Consider the following 22,859-nt stretch of genomic DNA (forward strand, 5'->3'; position numbering starts at 1 on the left):
GAAGCCAGGTGGCTTTCTCTTGTTATCGGCCACTGACCTTGGGGCAACGTAGTTCCAAAGACTGTTTTTCACAAACTCTTGGGAAAATGGGAGGGAGGTTCTTTACTGGGGATAAAGGGGACTGTGAATGCCAGCTTCATCAGTGTGGTACTTCGATGCCTAGTCAATAAATGCTACTGATCAATACTTCAGAATCCATTTATTGGCTTAAGGTTGCGAGACCTAACACCTGGCAGTTCACTTTGATGGTCATGATTGCCAGGCAAGCACTGGCACTTAAGGTGAGGGGGGGGGGGTTCAAATCACCATAATGCCATGATGTTACTTCCGGCATGACCCCAAAAGCAGTGTCTTCATATTGGTATGGCACTCTTCCACTGAAGTTCCAGAGTCCATTATCATAATATGGTCTTTATATCATTTCAGACAAATTTTTCATTTCAGATTTTTTGTCATTTCTGATTTATTTCTTATGGTCTTTGTGTCTCCCACATCTTGTTGTCATTATACCTTTTGTGTAAGTTCCATGCTTGAAAGTTAATTCCCAAATGCATGAAGGCCAAGTTGTAGAAGCCTGAGGTGCAGGGGGACTTGACTTAGTCAGAAAACCCTAACATATGGGGAGATGGAGAGCAAGCCTCCCCTAACACTGCTTTTCTGATTGGGAACCCCACCCCTCCCAGAGACCCGGTATTTGCCCCACTGGGGAAACTTGTGCATAGCTTACCATACTTTTCACTGCTCCATGTCAGATCAGAAAAATGGCATGAGAAGGGAAGTCTTAAGACCCTTCAACCTGTATACCACAGTCCTAATCCGACTCCTACATGCCTGGGAATTATTATTATTTTTTACATATAACTTCTAAAGCATGTCTGATTATGGATCTAAAAAGCATTTATTGCTATAATTTCTATTTAGTGCTCCCCCCCCTCTATCTTGCACTAGTTCTTATCTTGATAAACTTGGCATTATTTTGCATTAGCTAGTGGACTTTGTAGTGATGTTTTGATGACAGTAGCTGAGTTGATCAGTTGCGGGAGATGTCGACCAGATAAGTGCTTTTTAAATAAATTCTGACAGTATCTTGTGTGTCATCTGACCTTGCCCACATTGCAGTCAACCATCACCCAGAAATCAGAGATAAGGAAATATGCCCAATGGAAACAACTTCCTGCAAACCTTAGACTTCTGTTCAGATAATTCCTTCTTAAACTAAGAAATCCTGAGATGTTGGAAGAGAAGCAGCCCAGTGTTTTGACTTTACAGATATTAACCCCGATGCAGATAACCCCAGGGAAAAAACTCTCTTAGACAGCCTCCTCTCAGACACATGCCTCCTCTCAAATATATTCACAGATAACGGCTGAGAGATATGACAGTGTGAGATGATTCAACTGTTCAGTCAAGAGGATCAAATGATACAGATTTGGGGGAATTAGCAAAATCTAGAGAGGAAAACCAGGAGGTCCAATTCACAAATACGCAAGCTCATTCCTTGATGACTGCACCTTCACTTGTGGACTTGCAGGTGTAAAGTTAGCCATCTAGATATGAGAGCAAACTCCCACAGATAAAAGCAGTCTACATGCTAACAATACTTTAAACATGATGCTTTTCAGCTGAGTCTGTTACAATTTGGCATCAAGTCATCAAGTGTAGAGTCTCCTGAGGAACTACAGTTGAGGAACTTCCTCAAGGGGGATGCCGCAGGGGGGCGCCGCAGGGGGGGCAGAAAATACAGACTGCGCACCAGGCGCAGTTTGGCCCAGCTACGCCTCTGCATTCAACCTTTCAGAAGGATCTCTGAAAACTTTCAGCTTTGGAAAGTAATAAAATTGCTGTTTTGAATCAAATATTCCTGATTAATGGATATGCAGTCCATTCTTCCAAGCATATAAAAAAGGCTGATTGACTTGTTCCTATGTCACAGAGAATTCATTTCTTACAGTTCAAGAGCAAGGAGATCACAAACCCCTCTTGGTAAAAGGAAGTTAATGTAAACTTCGTTGTATCTTATCAAAGCATCTGACCTGTCATAAAATAAGAACTAAGAAAAGAACTTTGACGTTCTCCTTATGAGTGTTTTATGGGAATAGGGGAGAAAGATCAAGATAATTTAACAGCAGTTCTTTTAATCCAAGGTTGCCAACCATGATAGAAGTTTTTAACTCTTGTTCTTCTACAGAAGACATGGGCAGCATTAAAGCAAATGTTAAGTTAGAACACATCCTATACATGCTTATGCCCCACATACTTGTTTTACAAAATAATGACCCACTGGAACACAGTAGTTATTTTCTTTTCCTTTTTTCTTTGCAAGACATGTGCACACTTATCATTTTTGTGTGTTTTTTCCAGTGTACCAGGTACCTTTCCAAGTAGCAAGTCTCCTGCCTCTCTTTGTTTTGATTGGCCAGTTACCTTGGATTAATGCATGGCAAGGCCTTGAGCAATGAGAGTGAGGTTAGAATATTTCCACAGTTATTCAGATTTTATTGCCTATGTACAGATTGCATTACAATCAATAGTCAGTGTAGTGTAGCAGACTGGCCTCAGAGTTGGAGTCTATTCTGCTATGATGCTCCCATGGAATGCTGTTAAGCCATCCATTATCTCGCAAGAACAGTACAATGCTAAAAAATGGAATTACCCCACTACTGACAGAAAATAGTGAAGACTTAGAATGACTACTGATGAAAGTTAAAGCAGAAAGTGCCAAAGCAGGATTACAGTTGAACACCAAGAAGACAAAAGTAATGACTACTGGGGAAATACACTACTTTAAGATAGGTGATGAAGAAATTGAAATGGTTCACGATTTTCTATTCCTGGTCCACCATCAACCAAATAGAAGACTGTAATCAAGAAATCAGAAGGAGATAAGAGATTGAGAAGGGCAGACATGAAGGAGCTAGAAGAGATTCTGAAGTGTAAGGATGCATTGATGGCAACCAACAGCAAGATAATTCATGCCATAGTTGGTTTTTGTGGGTTTTCCAGGCTTTGTGGCCGTGGTCTGATAGATCTTGTTCATAACGTTTCGCCTGCATCTGTGGCTGGCATTTTCAGAGGTGTATCACAGAGAAACGTCTGTTACACACTTGTCCAGTGAGAAGGAAATATTTAGTGGGGTATATATTGTCTATGTCCAGGTGGGGAACCAATCAGTAAGTGTTTGGGTGGAACTTGCTATACAAAGGTGTGGTTGACTGCATTGTATTGTGGGTGGGATTTTCAGTCTATTTACACTGGTATTCACATTTGCATTCCCTATAGCAGCAACAGTATTAGTGAATGCAAATCCTGGGTCTGGGTGGAGTCCATTGTCCATGAACCTAGCATGCCTTTGGCCTTTGATTCTGGTGTTTTAAAGTACTGGTAGCCAAGTTTTGCTAATTCTCAGTGTCTCTTCCTTCTTGTTGAAGCTGTCTGGGTGTTTTGTGGATTTCAATGACCTCCCTGTGTAGCCTGACATAGTAACCAAACTGTCCAAGTTGTCCAGAATTTCAGTGTTTTCAAATAAAATGTTACGTCCAGTTTTGTTTAGAGCATGTTCTGCTACTGCTGATTTTTCGGGATGGTTAAGCCAACAGTGTCTTTCATTCTCCTTAATACAAGTCTGAATGCTGCGTTTTGTAGTTCCTATGCAGACCTTTCCACAGCTGCAGGGTATGCGATAGACTCCTGCAGAAGTGAAGGGGTCTCTCTTGTCCTTTGCTGAGCTATGATTCAAAAAAGGAAGCCACAGCCCGCATTTTGCAAAATCTGAGCAAAGTTGTTAATGTCAGGTCAATCTCAGATCAACAGGACATTCATAAGGTCACCCAAGTCAGAAGTATCTCAGTTGCACTTAACACATACACATATTGAGTTCTTCAGGGGAGGAGTAACAGCCAAATGTGATATGCTAACAGAGATGGTGATCACAGGGTAGGCATGTACTTTCCATGTCTCCCTTTTTGCCAGTGTCCCTGGATAACGAGGAACCTAGATGATGACTTCTTCTTAAACTTTTGGCTTATTTAGTATATTTGTATGTTTGCTTTCTTTCACATGGATATTAAGACTATACATATAAGCTTCCTTAGCTCTGACCAAATTCAGGTCTGCTTTGAATCAGCAAGGCTGCTTTGCCCTGTGAGGTTTGTAGGCAAAAGGACTGATGGAACACATTGTTATCTACAGAGAACACACACTATATTTCAAATTCTTTCTCAAACATAAACTCAGACCTGATTTAAATGTGATTCTGGTGAGGAAAAGAGATTTCCTGAGCACCTCTCCACAGTTTAAACTACCCAAGCTTGGAAAAGTAATAATTTTTTGCTGGCTCTAACCAATAAACCAAACACCTCTAGCTCTTCTTACCATGTTGTTCCAGAGTTCTACTCCCAGAGCAGAAAACTCCTTTCCTGTGATTTTGACTGATGACCTTTTTGAGAAATCAACATAAGCTTTCCCATTCTGCAAGAGAGAGAAAATATTTAAATGGCATTTGAGTAGCATATTACTTAAAGACAGCTTCTCATTTGGCCTATAAAACAGTGAAAAGAGACACCAAGAATCTATACATAAAATATTGTGCTCTGCTTCTTCCATTGTTGCCAAACATGTCTTCATTTGAGAAATGGGAGATTAACTTGGCATCTCCAGTTGGCAATGTACTCTCTGCTGGGTCATGGCTCTCAGCAAGTATCTCACCCTGTCCATCCCTGGCACCAGCTCTGAATTTAACAACATGGCACACAGGTATTAAGGGTTTTGTTTTCAATACTTTTCTTTATGATTTCCTTTGTGTAAATTCAAAGAACTTTTAAGTTGTTTAGAGGAGGAGGTGAAATGAAATATTATGGCTTCCCTATTTTTATGTGAAGAAAGTTTCAGATCATTGGCATGTTCCCTTGTGAGATACACTCCTACCACACCCCAAACAGGAATCCATGGCAGATCAAAGAACCAGATTTTAGCGCTTTTGACCACCTGATGTGGTCCAGTTTCTTTTTTCAGGGTAAGGCTATAACTCCTCCCCATCCCCCACAGGATTCTAAATGTAACCCACAGAGAGAAAAACTGTTGTAGGTCACTCACTCTTGTAAGATGACTGTCTGCTTCATGAAGAAAAGTCTGAGGAACAACAGTGAAATAATCTGTTTTGTCATATCTTCTAGATGCCAACAGCTTTTCCAAAGCATCCTGTACAAAAGAATAACAATTAATTAACAGGATGAACTGTATTTCACAATCACAGAGAACACAGTACAATTCACAGATTTGTCCAGGGCTTAATGCATTTCAACCTCTAGTGCTAACAAACCTGCCACACTGGGTTGTTGTAAGAATAAAATAGAGAAAAGAACAATGTAAGCTGCTCTGGGTCCCCACTGAGTAAAAAACAGGGTTTAAATGAAGCAAAATAAAATAATATGAAGCAAATGAAGCAAAATAAAATAATATCACACATACAGTGGAACCTCGGTTTTCGTTGGTAATCCGTCTGAAAGAATCGATGAAAACCAAAACTAATGAAAACCAAGGCAAACTTTTCCATAGGAATCAATGTAAATCCAATTAATCTGTTCTAGGCACTCCAAAAAACATACTAAAAACACATTTTTGGTGAATAAACATAGTGTTTAATGCTGAAAACATTAACAAACAATAACACTAGGACCAGCTTCAGAGCCAGTGGACAAATGTCGCACCAGAAAGCTGTCCAAAGAAATCTGTTTCTGACACCTCTTTAAGATTTGTCTGAAATGGGGCAAGACATTGTTATTAGACAAGTTGCACACATGGCCTGCAACAGCTTTGTCCGGGTGATTTTTCTCCACAAACCCCTGTACCTTACTGCAAACTGATGAAAACCGAGGCAAATCATGAAAACCGAGACAAATTTTTCACTGAAAAAACCGATGAAAACCGAAACCGATGAAAACTGAAGGCAATGAAAGCCGAGGTTCTACTGTATATCCTGTTAGCTGACACTATTAATCATAGTTTTCAGTTCTGTTTATCTGACATCCTTTAGAACATAGACACAATACAGTTAATCAAAGTGGTGCTTTGATTAGATTTAGTCAGTATGGCATACATCCTCAATGGTCTTCTTAGGGAAGTCTTTTGGGTACCTCGAACAATATGTGGAGTCCTGGAGCTCTCAAGTTCCCAATTTAACATATAATCCACTGGGGTTACTAGAACAAGTAGCGTTCTTTAAGCCTGGATGGAAGGTCTGTACTTAATCCACAGATAGCTGTTCTGAGCATTATAAAACCTGGATTTGTATGAAAAGTTTATTGAGAAGTAGTATGGGCCAATGGGCTTGGATCAGGGAGTCTTTGGTTCAAATCCAACCTCTTTGTAGTCAATTTTCATTCTGTAAAATGGGTAACCATCTTTAGGTTGTCTAACTGAACTGGGAGGTATGAGAATAGTTTGAATCTTTCATGAGCCAAAATCTGCTCTTAGTAATTTTGGTACACCAGACTAACGGGGTTATCCTCTACAATATCCATCTATCATCTTCTCTTACAATTCATGACTTCCATCTCTGCATCCTCTGATATGAAATTTCAATTTCTTTCCAAGTCTGAAACTCAGATGCAGCATAATATAAGTAAATATGACAGATTGATTGAATTTGTATAACTATTCAACCTACTTTAAAAGTAAAGTTTTTGGCCACAGTTTGGGTTTGTGAGGCAAAGATATACACAGTCCTGCCTCATCACACAACAGCCATTGCAAAAACAAAGATTCTTAAAAGCTATAAAGGGACTCACATCAGCAGTGAGATTGCTGGCCTGGCTGTGTTTGATTCAATCTTCTGGTGGCTGCTTGAAAACAAATTACCAAATATCTCAGCTCCCTGCCCAGAGCCCTGCACACAGGTCACTGGCGGCAACCGCCATGCATCATTTGGAAGAAGTATGCAGAAAAATCAGACTCATGCCTGGCAGCAATTGCACATCACCTGTTTGACTGCAAGCAGGGAAACAAAACAGACTACACTGAACTGATTTTGAACAAAAATACAGAAGTGGAGGCATAATCTTCTTTCATACAACTCAGTATTATTTTCACCTGGTAGGCCCATCTCCTTATAATGTCATCCAGGCTAGAACACTCATTAGAAGAACTGCATAAGTCTGGGGAAATGGCCCTAGAAATTTCAAAAAAACAAAGCAAAAGAATTTTAAAATGCTGTACATTCTTTGTAAACATTCAATCTGGTAAAATGTATAGATGGAAGTTTTAAAAGTCCACTATTATAATTTTTACATTTTCAGAAACTTATAATTGTTCATTTGTTGGTTGGGGGGGGGGGGTCATACCATCCCTTGATGCCATTGCCTCACTATAAATTTCCCATTGAAAACAATCCCACATACCATATTCAGTACACTTTAGGTATCATAGACTATTTACAACTAACTTAAGAGGTTGTGGTATTAAACATCTTACCCGTCAGCAATCGTTTCAATGGTAACTCTTTAAAATATTACACAGACACAAACTTCTCAATTGATTTAACAGATTAAATCAGCGTTTGAACATTTTTGGGTCCTGAGCTATTTTTGAATCAAATATTAGTGTGACATTCATTAATACTGGTGAAGTTCACAGAAGTCCGCAGAATTTATTTTCATCAACAAACTTCTCTTTTCCCGCCCTGCAAGCAGAGATATACACTGCCTTGTTTCTCAGGAAATGGCTATTTTAAAACATTAACTCCTTAGACGATCCTATTCCTTTATCTCTAAAAGGAAAGAAGGGCTTTGTCCTAGGCTGGTGTCAACTTCCTTAAATGGGATAGAATGAATTACAAGAATTTGTTTGACAGATTCAAACGACTAGAATCTAATTAAACTTGTTAATGACATAAAATTGGGGGACAAGAGGGAAGGTAACAGTATGAAAGCTAACTAGCAAAATCATCTAGGCCTTATGGTCTAAATAGGATTTAAAAAAAAGAATTACCACAGGTGAACCTTACTGACAATAAACAAAGGACAGCTTAGACTAGGAACCATGATCCTTTGACTTGGAGCTTGAGCAATTCACGGTGGAAACATTCACATTCAAAATTTCTACAGTTTGCTGTATATTACTGGTAGCTTTTTATATTCTTATCATAGCATGTTTCTAGAGGGAAAAAACTGCACACTCAAGAATGCAAGAATAATGTCTCAACTGTTAAATAGTTACCACAAAATTTTATTTACCTGATATTGTTCTGATCCATATATGGATCTGATAAATCTACAAGCTGAGTAGAATCCACCAGATTTACAAAGGCCTTGGGAACCTATAATTGTTAGCAAAATTAGCCGTTACGATTTAGGATTTTTTAAAAATAGGAACAAACTTTCTTCCATTTGCACCCCAAGTTAATATAACCCCACACCATTGCTCAGAACTTTTCCAGGTCATTAGGCTATGGGTTATACCCATCTTGGGGTGACAATCAGGCCAACAAAATAAACCACAGCTGTTTCTCCCAGAAAACAACCATATTCTCAACACAGGTGTTTATTTCATACTTTTAATAGCCCCAACACATACATTTGAAAGGAACATTGGAAAGTTGACAAACAGCTCTTACTTCTTCATGTAGAAAATCCAAGGCTTCTTCCAGTTCTTTAACACTGTTTAATGGGGAAGCCTCCTGTAGAAAATGAAGCAATTTATGCCAGAGAGTGGGTGTGGACATTATTATTCCCATTTTTCCCATCTTAAAGAATTGAAAATAGCATCTTCCCTCTGAATTTGTGCTCTGAAAGATTGGGCTTATTAACCACATGATTATATGGACAATGATGTGGTTAGGAATTAAATCAAGGATTATCTCATTTGCATTAAGTGATTTTGAGACCATGCCTTATAAAACAAATTCCTGATTGGAACAGACTGCCTTTTAGGGCCATATATTCTGTTGCTAGCATGAATTGTGTATGCTACATATGACACATGCAGTTCTTAGAAACACTTTTAAAACATGTGCTTAATATAAAGTCATACTACTAACAGTTCTTGATTGGATTCTGTTTCTTGCACTGTTTATTTAGGCAGCTTCTAAGATAGCTTCCAAAAACATTTTAAAAAATTAAGCAAGTAAAATACACCAACTGAGCAAGTAAAATTCACTATTTCAAGGTCTATAATTGAATGAAAAAAAACCCCAAACCTATATTTTGAGAGGGGATTTCTTACCCTTTATGACATTTCATTCCCTCAACCAAAGAACAATTAAAACAATAGAAAACATTTTCAAGTGCCTATATTGGAATATTAGTAGCTACACAGAGCTAGGCAATGGCAAACCACTTCTGAACGTCACTTGCCTTCAAAACCTTAAAGGGTCACCACAAGTCAGTTGTGACTTCATAGCACTTTCCACCACCACACTGATGACAGTAATAATAAGACAGGAATGCAAACATAACATTATTGCAAACTTCCACCTGAACAAAACTTTCAACACTCCATTACAAGGTCATAGAAATCAGCAAAGCAAATGCTTTTCAAAACTGCGGTCCATATATGCAGATTTTGTGTGGAAGCAACAGCATCATCAGCTGCAGTCTTACTTTGGAGCTGCTTTCATCAATCATCTCTACAAATGTCAAATTAAGCAATGTAAAAGCAAGAGAACAGAGTGATCCTACGTCCAACTGAAAGGTACCTGCCAATTCTGATATGATATGTTATGCATCATAACGCTGCTTCCAAACAGGAGAGCACATGACCCTGCAGAGGGTCAGTGGCTCCGTGATAGAAGGTCCTTGGTTCAATCCCTGGCCTTTCCACATAAAGGTTGAAAGATGTGAAAGAGTGGCACCTGAGCCCCCAGAGGGCCACTATCACTCTGAGTAGATTAAGCCACTAGTTTGACTCATCCAATTCTTGCTAAAGGGTGAGCTTCAGGGAAAGTAGCCAAAGACCTCTTCATAATATATTATGGCTAGAGAAGGACAATGCCTGATCCCTACAGGTTTTTCCACTCATCTCATCACTGAATCCATCCTTCACTTCTTCCTTGGCATTAGTGAACCTTTAAACTCATAGAAGGTGGATCTGATACCATGAACCCACAGTTATATGACAAGTGTTTAGAGGTTTAATGCAGTGTCCTAATTCTTGTTCCTATGTTCTGTGTCTTTCTGTTTGATTCGAGTCCAGAGCCTCTGACAAGGCTGGACTAGACAAGCATTGGCAAGGAAAGGGGGACCAATCTGTTCTTGCTCAGTTTTGATATAGTTGCTTCCTTGGTTCTCCGTTACATGCTCATTTCATTTTAATTACAAGTATTGTCCTTTGTTGGTTTTCCCAAAGATGTTTTTCTGTAGCAAGTTGTTTGAGCATTGAATCCAGAGGACTTTCAGAAGTGGGGAGGAAGGGTGTTGCTTCCACCTTTCAAGTATTTATATGCAGTTAATCATTCCTCCAGACTTCAAACCAAGTAATTTGTAGAGAGTTGATTAAAGCCCCAAGGAAAGAATGTTGCAAAGCTCACCATTTAATGATACTTCATATCTTTTTTAATAATATAGACAATTTGGTGCAGTGTGTACACCAAAGGCAAAAGGAAAGCGGGTCTTTGTTCTTTGGGGTTTTTTAAAGGACCAAAGATAAAAGACATCTATAGTATTGTCAGGTGGAAAAGTTAGCCCAGAAGCAAAATAAAATCCATCCCATTTAATTTGAATTATATATAAGCTAAGTGTGACTGAGTGAGTTACACGGGGGAAGGGGGGGTAGCATTTAAAAGACTGAACATCACGCAAAGCATTTCCACCTTGTACAGTGTATGCAAGTAAAAGGTGCTAAAAACTGCTCCCTTTCCCCTTCTGACTTTGCAGAAACATGGTAACATTGGCCTTGAAAAGGGTATGAGGTAGTATTGTATTATTTTTTTCCAAAAATTCTGTGCCTTCTTTCCACCCAAACAGGCCCCCCTAAGGTGGTCCATGTCAAATATTAAAATATTTCTAATAAAGTGCATACACAATAATTCAATCAAAATATAATAATTCAGTAAAACAATAATGCAGTAAAAACAATTAAATAGAAATATATAAACACATGTAACACTAAAAACTAAGGAGGAGGCCAGTAATACCCTCCAAGTTTTGTAGTGGAGACAGGAGGATAGTGAAGTGAATATGATTCATATTATTCGTTCCAATGACACTGGGCATTTATGTAGCCCACTGTGTCTTCAAAGAGTTTCATATACTCATATACTGCAATTGTTAAAAGTCTTATATTATAAATAGGAGGGACCATATTGCAATCATAGCACAGTTGGAAGATGACATGCAATAGATGAGACCTTTCTACACAGGAACCGCCTGGCTCACTATTCATACTCTTAGCCTAAGGCTGCTAACCTCCAGGTAGATTTTGGAGACCTCCTGCAATTATTACTGATCTGCTTGCCTGTAGCACACTTTTTTGGCATTTAATACCAGGAGACTGGGCATGGGGCGGAAGAGTGGAGTTAGATTTTGTTTTAAGTGTTTTATATTCTGGAAACAAGCAGAGATCCATTTACGATAACCAATTCTCATATCTGTTGCATGTTTAAGATACCAACTTCCTTATTCATTTGCCAAATCAAATCATGGCCTTCTTACCTGAGAGTTGGAGGCCCAGGAAGGATACTGGTAGAAAACTGTGATTAGCTTCCAGTTATTTTCATAATCTAGCTTCTGTAGGGAAAAAGCACAAATAAAATCAGTGTCACGTAATCTTTATAAATAATTCTCTAAGGGATCAAATGGCAGACAATGAACCCCAAGCCAATGGGCATGTGACATTCCATTCCGCCAGCCTCTCCATCCCCCTGTTTGACCCCAAGTCTCCCCAATCCACCCTCCCCTTGCCTCAAACAGCCAGTTGGGTTTCAGGGCCATCAGACTTCCCTTTCCCACCCCTGCCGTCTCCCAGTCCCTGAACACCTACCCTGCCTGGCAGCAGAGCGGACCTGCCAGAGGTCTTTCCTTTCCCACATATTGTCCAGCCTCCAAACACCTACATGGCTCACTGTGAGGGCCCTTCTCGTCAGGCCCACCAGCAGCTGTGCCATACTTACCCCTGCCCTCTCCCAGGTCCCAAACACCTACCTGGACTGGTAAGAGAGCATCCTCCACGCTGGACCCACCAATGGCCTTCCCTTCCCCCCCTCTCCCTGCCCTCAAACACCTATCCAGCCCAGCAGGAGAATGTCCTCCATGCCAGGCCCACCAGTGGCCTTTCCTTCCTCCCCCTCTCCCTGCCCCCACACATCTCCCACCCCATCACTGCTACACCTTCTACACCCCATCACTGCTACACCCCTTGCCTCTGCCACCCCCACCACTTCTGTCACTCCCTGCTGCTTCTGCCACCCCTTCACTGATTCTGCCACCCCTCCCCAGGCAGCTTTCAACACTTACCAACACCAGTTGGGGAAGCAGGTAAAGACCATTGTAGTGGGGAAATGCTTGCTTGCCCCACCCCCCATTTTCTAAATCTCACTGTATTTCCCCCCACAGTAGGCTTTACTGCTAGTAGGCTAAAAAGAGGTTTAGAATTATGTAGTATGTTCTCTTTTGCAAAAGTATAGCCCCATTCAAGAGCTGGGTACCAGGCTCTTGCAGCACCTTTTTAGGTGCCGTATGTCTAAAGTCTTGGCCACCGGCTTAAGGCAACGAATGGCTGGGAGGAAGCTGACTAACCTTGGCTCCTCCCAGCCACATCCCTGGCCTGCCTCTGCTACACCAATGGTGGCAGGAATGCTGGCACTAAGTCTGGCACTGCAACCCAGTGCCAGGGATGGCTGCTGCAACTGCATGCCAGTGAAATTACTCTTCAGCTGGGGTAAGCGCCCCAGAGAGAACAAATCCTCTGGCACAGCTGCACACCACTCTCACGGGCAAATTTGGCCTCCCCCCCTCTTTGTATGGGGCTCCTAGTCTTTTAGACTTGCCAAGGATAAATTTTGTATCAAACTGTTTTGGGTTTTGTCCTTTTTGTCAGTACAGTTTTTGTTATTATTCTGACAGCCACCTGACTACTCCTTTTTTTTAATCTGCAGACAGTAGGTTTAGAGCCTTAGGTAAAATGTTTAAATTATCTGCATCAGTAGCTTAACCAACCCTATTGTGAGATATATAAATGCCACATCATGTGCATGACAGAGCTAAAACGAAGAAGCTTGTCTCTTGTGTACTCCACTACAGAAATCAGAAGAGCTTTAAGGCCAAGAAAAACCCAGAGGACTGAGGAGAAACAACCCACCACCGGAAAAATATTTCTACCATACATCAAGGGAATCACAGTTCAAATAGGGAAAATGATGAAAAAGCATTATCTACAGATCATCTTCAAACCCACCAGGAAAATACAGCAAATGCTACGCTCAGCAAAGGACAAGAGAGACCCCCTCACTTCTGCAGGAGTATATCGCATACCCTATAGCTGTGGAAAGGTCTACATAGCAACCACAAAACGCAGTATTAAGGAACACGAAAGACACTGTCGGCTTAACCATCCTGAAAATATCTGCACTTGCAGAACATGTCTTAAACAAAACTGGACATTATATTTTATTTGAGAACACTGAAATTCTGGGCAATTCAGAAGCTTACTATGTCAGACTGCACAGGGAGGCCATTGAAATTCACAAACTTCAATAAGAAAGAAGAGACATTAAAAATTAGCAAAGCCTGGCTCCCAGTACTTAAAAAATGGACTGATAACCCCATTTGCAATACAATGCACTCAACCACACCTTTGCATAGCAAGTTCCACCCCAACACTTAATGATTGGTTCCCCACCCTGGGACATGGACAATATACCCCACTAAACTTTCCCTTCTCACTTAAACACAGTGTGAAAAAGACTTTTCTCTGTGATACATCACTGAAGATGCCAGCCACAGATGCAGGCGAAATGTTAGGAACAAAATCCACCAGACCATGGCCACACAGCCTGGAAAACCCACCAGAACCAGTTGAATCCAGCCATGAAAGCCTTCGACAATACATTGTCTCTTGTGATTTGATACTGAGTACATCGTCTGAACTAAATAATTTCAATATATAGAGTTGGGGGACTATAATCATGGCTGCCGCTCCCATCTTCAACCTCAAGTGTTGGTGGTTCCCCAAAGTTTATGCACATTCAAGATGTGGAATCTCTTTACAGCAGCATTTTTGGTGCCCTGCATATTGTTATACAGAACGTTTATAGCCTTGATATATATGGTTTCATCCATGTTTGGAACTGGGAGAAAGGCATGCCACTATGATCTTTCCTCCTAATCCTCCCGAGCCACTGGTTGGCTTCTGTGAACAAAAAGTGATTCTGTGAAGAGCATAGTCCTCACATTTCACCTTGGTTAGTAGCCTTCTCCATTGATATTCGTATATCTGAGCTTCTGTTCATAAATCCTGGTTCTTCCTCAGTCATCCAATTATGACTTTGGCAAAATTTCTGACTGCACAATTACAAAGCCATCTTGGACTTGCCACACACTACATTAAGGACTCAGCCCCCATAGAAAATAATGGAAATCTTAAACTCACCCCCAACAACAAACAGATCAGCTTTGATGTGGTTTCCCTATTCACCAAGGTTCCCATAGCAGACACTGTATTTTCCCTAAAGACATTACAGCCCTGTTCCAACATTGCCTCACTACAAGCTACCTCCAATGGGATAATGAATTTTATGAACAGAGAGATGGGGTAGCCATGGGTAGCTCTCTTAGCCCGTAATAGCAAATTTTTACATGGAACACTTTGAGAAACAAGTCCTGGAAACAGCACCAAAAAAATCCATTGTATGGTTCCTATCTCACTGCACTCCATGAGTCTGGCAAAAACATAGCTGTGGAACAAACAAGAAAGGTTGTGCAATATGTGATTTCTCATATCATTTAATCCAGAATTCTAGGTATATGTAACTGATTTTGAGATTTTAGTGTGTGCTGAAACTCTACAGGTGAGTTTCAGGTCAGAGTTCAGATGTTTTAATATTCAAGAGGTCTCCAAACATAAACCTGGGTTCTCTGAATATTTTTACACATACCTGGCTATCTTTCATATTGCGTGTAAGTTCTTCTGCTTGTTCCAAAAGGCTGCTGCTTGTTGCAAAAGGAAGAAAGAAAAGTATTATGTAGACACATCTTTTTAGAAGCACAAAGAGATAATTCCAGTTTCAGTAACAATAACAACCCACACCCTCATTTTCTAAGCTGCACTAAAACACCTAAAACCTTATGAAGAACTGTGTTTTGGAAAGTCTGGGTCAAATGCACAAGATAAGGAAGACCTGTAATAGAATCCCCAGCATGGTTTTATTGTTAAATGCCAGGACTGGGAAGCTACAGAGAAGAGTTACATGGAGCTGACTGGTTCCTCAAGCTATTTGTCCAATCTCAAGATGTCTGAGACTTGCTGTTTGCTTCATGGTGGAAACATAAAGCAACCTACATTTTCCTTCACAGAGCAAACAGAGGATCATAAGAGGGTAGGAATGACATAGGGAGAATTAGTTGAAACCCCCCATTCCTTACATCAAAGTTCCAGTCAGAGAAGTCCTGAAGCTGTTCTTTAGCAGCTGTAGAAGGGGGCTGGAGATCTGATAATGAATCTACCAGGAACTTTTCTGACTGGACCCTCAGAAGTGGAAGAAAGGAGGTGAGTGTGGCTCCAGTGGTCAACTTAGGGTCTATGAACAATCAAAGTATAAAAAATAAACCATTTGGTTTCATGTGGGGTCACGGTTCAGTGAGCATCTGCTTTGCACACAGTTTGAAACTTTGACATCTTCAGTTAAAGGAGATAAAGTAGCAAGTATAGAAAAAGACCTTGCTGTCTTTTAGAGAACTACTGCAAATCAGAATACCCAGGGGCCTCACATTGTGTATCTGCATCTATATAACAAAATGTTTGACCAAATGTATACATATTGCTGTTCCCCCTGTTTCTCCCCTTTTTTATGGATCACGCACAGGTTTGTTGCACACATGTTCTATACAGCTTCTTCTGTAGAATATAGTCTTTTTTTGTATTGAACAGAAGGCACTGGCTAGACAGACCATTGGTGTGTCTTAATAAAGTTGTTTTTAAATTCCTGGTTTATATATAAACAGAAATATTTGATCAGCTGTGGCTTTCACCATCAAAATACTGACTTCTAGGTAGACAAAAGCAGTCAAGCAAATAAAAATAGGACTTACCTCATTTCCATTTGTGAATCAGTCCTGATGTTTCCAAGGGAAGAATAATACTGCACAGATGGATTAAATCTGCTCACAAGAGCTAAAAGACAAGACATGCAACTAGGTAAACTGACTGTACCTGGGAGTGACTGTTGTGCCATTCATTGTAGACATTAAGAACATAAGAACATAAGAACAAGAACATTAATCAACTAGCGTCTCAATCTGGAGGAAGATGCAGGGGATGGGGACTAAAGTATGGCAAATAATATTATTCTTAATAACATTTTATTAAGATGTATCGAGAATTACAGTAATAATACATATTCCTAATACCATCCTATTCTTCTTCTTGTTTATAAAGTAATTTCAAATCCAAATGTATTTCAAATATTCTAGGGGTCACTTTAGGTCAGGATATGCATCATAGAAAGGTGGAACAGCCCCTCCCAAGATCAAAATTTGACCAAAATCAGAATCCCCTGACAGTTGTTTTCAGTATTAAAAGCTTGAGAGAAGGGACTGCAGACCTCCTACAACACATCTGTTTCCATCAGTGGCGTACCTGCCTCGGGACAGGGAGTACCCTATGTCCCCGGGCGCCCCCATTTGGTCACGTGGGGGGGCGCCAACATTTCAGGGTCGTTTGTGTGTTTTTAACATTTTTACAGTTTTTCACGTTTTGGCCTGCAGGGGGCGCATTATTAAGGCTAGCGGTACCAAAGTTTCAGGATACCATCCAGAGACTGTCCTGATGATACCACCCAAGTTTGGTGATTTTTGATTCAGGTGCAGCAAAGTTATGGACCCCCAAAGGGGGTGCCCCTATCCCCTTGTTTTCAATGGGAGCTAACAGGAGATGGGGGCTGCCCATTTGAGGGACCATAACTTTGGTCCCCCTGAACCTAACTTCACCAAACTTGGGGGGCATCATAAGAATAGTTAACTGATGATACCCTGAAATTTTGGTGTCACTAGCTTTACAAATACACCCCTTCCAGGCACCCCAAGAAATTTGCCCAAGATTCTTTGTTTTGCAGTGACTTTGCTCCATTGTAGCCAATGAGAAATTTCTGAGTGTGTAGGCAGGCTGCACATTTTTGAAGATAGAGACACCAGACTTTCAGGGTGGCTCCAGGAAGGCCTCCTGGTAATAGCATCCAGGTTTGGAGACCTTTGCTTCTGGGGGTTCAATTTTATGGGCCCCCAAAAGGCTTATTTTGTTTCCCCGCTCCTGCACATGAAAGCCTGCGGGCTGAGTTCTCTCAGAACTCTCTCACCTGCCCCCCATCCCCCACTCCAGAAGCAAAGCTCACCAAACTTGGATGCTATTACCCAAGACCTCTTGGAGCCACCTTGAAAGTCTGGTGCCTCTATCTTCAAAAATGTGGAGCCAGTGCTTACACACTCAGAAATTCCCCAGAATCTGCAAGTTCTGTGGTGGGAAAAATTACTTTTCCCACCATAGACTTCAACGGGGCTTTCTGTGATGCCCAGATGGCTCTATGGTAGAGGTTTCAATGGGAGGCAATGTGGTAGGGGTCTTGCTCTGGGTGGGGGCATTTCCTGTAGGGCTGCTGGTGTGAATCTCCTGAAAGGAACCAACCAAATTTGCTAAAATGTGTGTGGAAGAGGAAAATGCTGTGGGCACCAAGTTGAAGGTGAACCTGATGCCCACAGCATTCGGCCATCCCAGGGAAACTTTAGCAAAGTTGGCTGGTTCCTTTCAGGAGAAGTTGGCTGGTTCCATTTCACATATGCCCCTACTACTACAGCCATTACAATGGCTGCCAATGCACTCTCAAGCCAAATTCAAGATGGGGTGCTGTGTGGTTTCTGGGCTGTATGGCCATGTTCTAGCAGCATTCTCTCCTGACGTTTCGCCTGCATCTGTGGCTGGCATCTTCAGAGGATCCTCTGATGATGCCAGCCACAGATGCAGGCGAAACATCAGGAGAGAATGCTGCTAGGACACGGCCATACAGCCCGGAAACCACACAGCACCCCAGTGATTCCGGCCGTGAAAGCCTTCAACAATACAAATTCAAGCTGTTGGCTTTGTCCTTTAAAGCTCTCTATGATTTGGGACTGGGGTATCTGAAGGACCATCTTCTCTTATATGCTCCTGCCTAGGAATTTAGATGACAGATTCCTACTTCACTCCCGCAACTAAAGATGGTTATTTGATGGGTACACATGAGAGGTCCTTTTCCATGGCAGCCCCACAAATACGGAACAACTTTCCTAAGGAGGTGTGCCTAGCCCCCTCTCTTTCAATCTTCAGCTAAAGACAGTTTTATTTAGACCTGAATTTTGATTGATTTAGGTTTTATAGTTGGCAGTCCTATTGGGAGTTTTTAAACTGTCTTTTATGAGTTTTATAACTGTTCTTTGTATTGTGTTTTTAATAATGTTTTACTCATAATGCAAGCAGTCTTGAATTTCACAAGGGAGAAAGGCAGCTAATAATTGTTTCAAGTAAATAAATAGATAAATGTCTTCAAGACATACCTGTTAAAGTTTTCTGGCTTGTCTGGGTGAGATTTGTCTGTATGCTATAAATGAACATATTAATTAAACATTTAGAAATATAAAATAAAGTCCTCTTCCTCTTTCTCTGGATATTTTAAAAAATTACTTGTCATGTCTCCTGTACTTGGGCTTTCTCTGAGCATAGTATGTTGTACCTCCCACTAGAATCATTTTGTAGTTGGTTCTCTGTCAGCCATTTTATAGTAGTGCCCACCATCCTGTGTCAAAATTCCAAAGGTGCTCACAAGCTCAAAAAGGTTAAACCCATCAAAAAAAAGTAGGCCCCAAAAGGCTAGAAGTTACTTTAAAAAAAGAAAGAAAGCTGGGAAATCAGGCAACATGTTACACGTATTGTTATAAGATTATATTGCTATAGTAACATTCAATTACCACCCCCACCCCCATCCTTGGAGGTGCAGGGAGAGAATCACCATTGCTGTGGGAATGGGGCAAGAAAACTATAGGGAAATGTGTGTACGGGCAACCCAGTAGCAACAGGGAAACTACACATTCCTGACTCTCATAAAAAAACAGTGGCAAACTGAAGTAAAAGTTCAGTGGGCTGCATATACAAGCATGCTTTATTAACATGGTAAAAAGCAGTACCTTTGCAGCAAGCCTGCACGGTGCATTCTAGAAGCTCCAATCTGTAAATAAATACAGAGCACTAAAAGTGTCACTAAAGAAAGCAAATAAAATGTTTCCTCCATAGAGTTCTCCATGGTTTTTAGCCCAAAACATTTTATTTTCATGCTGGCCCTTTCCGCACGGGCGGTTAATGGCGCCCTGGGGACGGCAAAAACGCCATCGCCAGGGAGCCATTTGCACAGGGGGCGCAGTTGCTTTACAGCCGCACCGCCCTCGCGCTGCCGGAACGGCGCGAAGCCGCCGTTTTCCGACCTTGCTCGGGGAGCGAGGTTTCCGGAAAACGGCAGCTTGGAGCCACTGCCGTGCGAACAGCAGCAGCTCCAAGGCGCCCTCCCCCCTCCCCCCTTCACTTACCTTGTCTCCGGCCGTCCGGCGCGTTGCCGAGGCCTGGAGACATGCCCCCCTGCCCTGCGATGCTGGAGCAGTCTCGCAGGGCCGGGGAGGGGGCGAGTCTCCAGGCCTCGGCAACGCGCCGGACGGCCAGAGGCACGCCAGGTCGGCTGGGCGACGGCGCTCTGCGGCGCTGTCGTCCCAGCTGTTTCTGGGACGCCAACCCAACCCCCAACGACGCCATGCGGAAACAGCCGCTGTTTACTAGTGATTATTTTTTTGAAAACATTTTGAAAATGGTTCTGGTGGGTTTTCCGGGTTGTGTGGCCATCTTCTGGTGGATCTTGTTCCTAATGTTTTGCCTGCATCTGTGGCTGGCATCTTCAGAGGCATATCACAGAGGGAAGTTACACAGTGTGTAACAGACTTCCCTCTGTGATACACCTCTGAAGATGCCAGCCACAGATGCAGGCAAAACGTTAGGAACAAGATCCACCAGACCACGGCCACACAGCCCGGAAAACCCACCAGAACCAATTGAATCCAGCCGTGAAAGCCTTCGACAATACATTTTGAAAATGTTTTAACTTGAGTGATCTCTTTAAAACATTTCCTACTCCTCTCTACAGTTCCAAGACTTCCTCATCAATGCATTGTCTGTTCTTGTGCCTACTGTTGCACACTGTATTTCTGTCAGGTTTTCGTTTTACTTTAAGGGGATTGTGTCCCCGTAGCATGTCAACACAACCCCTAGAGAATCACAGCCAAGATTTTGAAACCTCATAGCGTCAGGGCCATGGAGTTTAAAAAAACAATTAACATTACCACAAAATGACAACCAAGAATCGCTTCAGGAGGGTGAGTGTGGACAAACAGTGATTTTGAAAACATTTTGCAAATGTTCACACAACGTATTCAGGTACTTCTGCAGAAAGAGCTAGTATCTGAAGAAATATGATGCAATACAACAAAACTTTGCTACTTCCGCACAAACCTTTCTCATTCTCCAACTATAGTCTCAAGAGAGATGTGGGAAGAACATAGTAGCTTTACTTATGTACTCCTCTTCTAAGTGACACTCATGGTGCTACTCACGTTTCCCAAGCTTCCAATGGCAGCAACTACTTGAATGTCTGATGGTGTCAGTGTGTGAACTGTGGAGATAAGACATGGACTGGAATTAGAAAAATTCCACTTTTTTAAAAAAACCCATTTGTATTACTCCAACTAGGGGTACCAAAGAGGCAACTATAACATTTAGCTTATGTACAGGTGTGTTTTGAAAAGAGCTTTCATACAACTATAAACACAGGATGGATCGTTACCACTGAAATTCCTATTCAACTGCATTTTTCAATGAACATGTATGTGTGTAAATAATTTCCAAGTATGCCTCCCATCTGTGGATACCTAAATCCACACTTGCTCCAAAACAATGTTTCTGCAAACTTTGGGTCCCCTAGGTCTGCAGAAGAAGTAAAAGGGGTGGGGCAGTGTCGTACTGCCTATGGACACATGGGGCCACCCATGACACCGGATGCACGTCTGTGGGGGCGCCCAGCAGGATCCTGCCCCCCCCACCTGCCCGGCCCCCTCACTCACTTACCCTTTCCTTTCCCCACAGGCTCTGAGGCTCGGCTTCAGGGAAGCTGCCTCTCGGGCAGCCTATCTCTATGACTTTCTTAGAAAGGCAGCTTCCCTGAAGCAGGGCTCCGTGGGGGAGGCGCCCGGAGGGTTTTTTTTGTCACTGGGCGCCATTTGGACCCCGTACACCACTGGAGTGGGGGGTGGTAAATTTTACTGAAAAGTAAAAGGGGTGTGTGTTAAAATTTCCCCGATTTTGAGGTGTGCAGACAACACACTTACAGTTGGCCAGTTGGAGAGGAACCCAGCAGTGGCAGCTGCTGTGGAAAGACTGGGAGCTACTCCAGGTCCAGCTACAGGTGAGCAGAACTCAGAAGACACTGTGGGCCCAGTTACAGGCATGGCAGAGGCCAGAAGCCACTGTGGGCCTGGTTGCAGTGACAGCAGTTGCTGGGAGCCACTCTGGGCTAGGCCACAGGAGGGGCAGAGCCTGGAAGATGCTGTGGGCCCAGCCCTCTGTTGAGCCAATTGGGCAGGAAGGAGAGAAGTCATTGTTGTCACCCCCCATAGTGCTTGAGGTTAGACGGAGGAAAGGTAGCTGCTGTCGTAGGCAGGCGATGGCACCACACCAACTGCTGATAGTGACCACTCCACCAAGCAAAGCAGAGAGGATGGGTGTTTAGAAAGGCAGGGAGTGAACAGGAAAAGGAGAAGCATGAAACTCCTCTGTCCCCCTTGGCTAAAGAAGAAGTGGTGCTGCAGATGGATTGGTGACAGAGCTGAAGCCTCCGCTCTCACTGCATAAGCTGGATAAAAGATGAGCCAGTTTTGATGCAATTGGTGAACAGGAATGCTGCAGCAGGAGAAATGCAGACAGAGGTTATCCTAAGTGGGCAGTCTCCACTTTAACTGGGGAAATTAGCTGGAGTCAGACAGAAAATGAGAAAGGCTACTGAGATCAATAACCTATGAATACCAGGATAAGTCCTGGGTGAAAAGTCTCAAATATACAGGCAGTTGTACGATTAAAATTGGTTTTATTAAACAATAAAAATTGTAAAAGAAGAAAAAGCGCACCAGGACTTACCCTGGGCGCCATTGCAGCAGGAGAGGAAGGAGCGATCGGCTCACCTCCCTGTCGTCCAGGATCGATCGGTAGTCCAGCGTGTGAGGGGTGGGAACCGTCCGTGGCGAGGCCAGAGCTGGAGCAGGCTAACTTTAATAGCCCATGCCCAGAGGCGCTTGATTCAGAGCCAGATAGAGTTCACCTGTCCGAGTGTGGGTCGGACGACTTTGGCTTCTCATACGCCATGAGGTATGCTCTATTGCAGTGGCTGGAAGTGACGCAATAGGCTGGTGAAAATCTCCGGGCACCCAAAGGGAAGCTGGGGGAGGCGGGGAGCTGCTTGCTGCCAGCTCAGTGAGGTGGATTCAGGGCATAGGGGCACATCCTTTGGGGAGAGGCAGGCTTGCATGCCAGACCTCCCTAGGCAGGGGGCCTCAATAAGAGGTCTGGGGGGGGGGGCAGGGGCTGGGCTTGAAAAGCGA

The 22,859-nt window shown here is 42.4% G+C and overlaps 1 protein-coding gene across 1 annotated transcript in view; it reads right to left on the bottom strand.

The window, feature by feature from the left end:
- The window catches only part of PLB1 (phospholipase B1), a 133,986-nt gene extending 111,363 nt beyond the window's left edge, over positions 1–22,623 (bottom strand). Inside the window, exons 1-10 of the mRNA XM_048504965.1 lie at positions 22,580–22,623; positions 19,356–19,396; positions 16,236–16,317; positions 15,083–15,137; positions 11,643–11,717; positions 8,609–8,671; positions 8,229–8,311; positions 7,087–7,165; positions 5,092–5,196; positions 4,372–4,467 (exon numbers count right to left, since the gene is read on the bottom strand). Of these exons, the coding sequence (XP_048360922.1) occupies positions 4,372–4,467; positions 5,092–5,196; positions 7,087–7,165; positions 8,229–8,311; positions 8,609–8,671; positions 11,643–11,717; positions 15,083–15,137; positions 16,236–16,317; positions 19,356–19,396; positions 22,580–22,623 (723 nt within the window). The remainder of the gene's footprint in view (positions 1–4,371; positions 4,468–5,091; positions 5,197–7,086; positions 7,166–8,228; positions 8,312–8,608; positions 8,672–11,642; positions 11,718–15,082; positions 15,138–16,235; positions 16,318–19,355; positions 19,397–22,579) is intronic.
- Positions 22,624–22,859: the final 236 nt, after the last annotated feature.

Source organism: Sphaerodactylus townsendi, linkage group LG01 (assembly GCF_021028975.2).
Source record: "Sphaerodactylus townsendi isolate TG3544 linkage group LG01, MPM_Stown_v2.3, whole genome shotgun sequence".
NCBI lineage: Eukaryota > Metazoa > Chordata > Lepidosauria > Squamata > Sphaerodactylidae > Sphaerodactylus > Sphaerodactylus townsendi.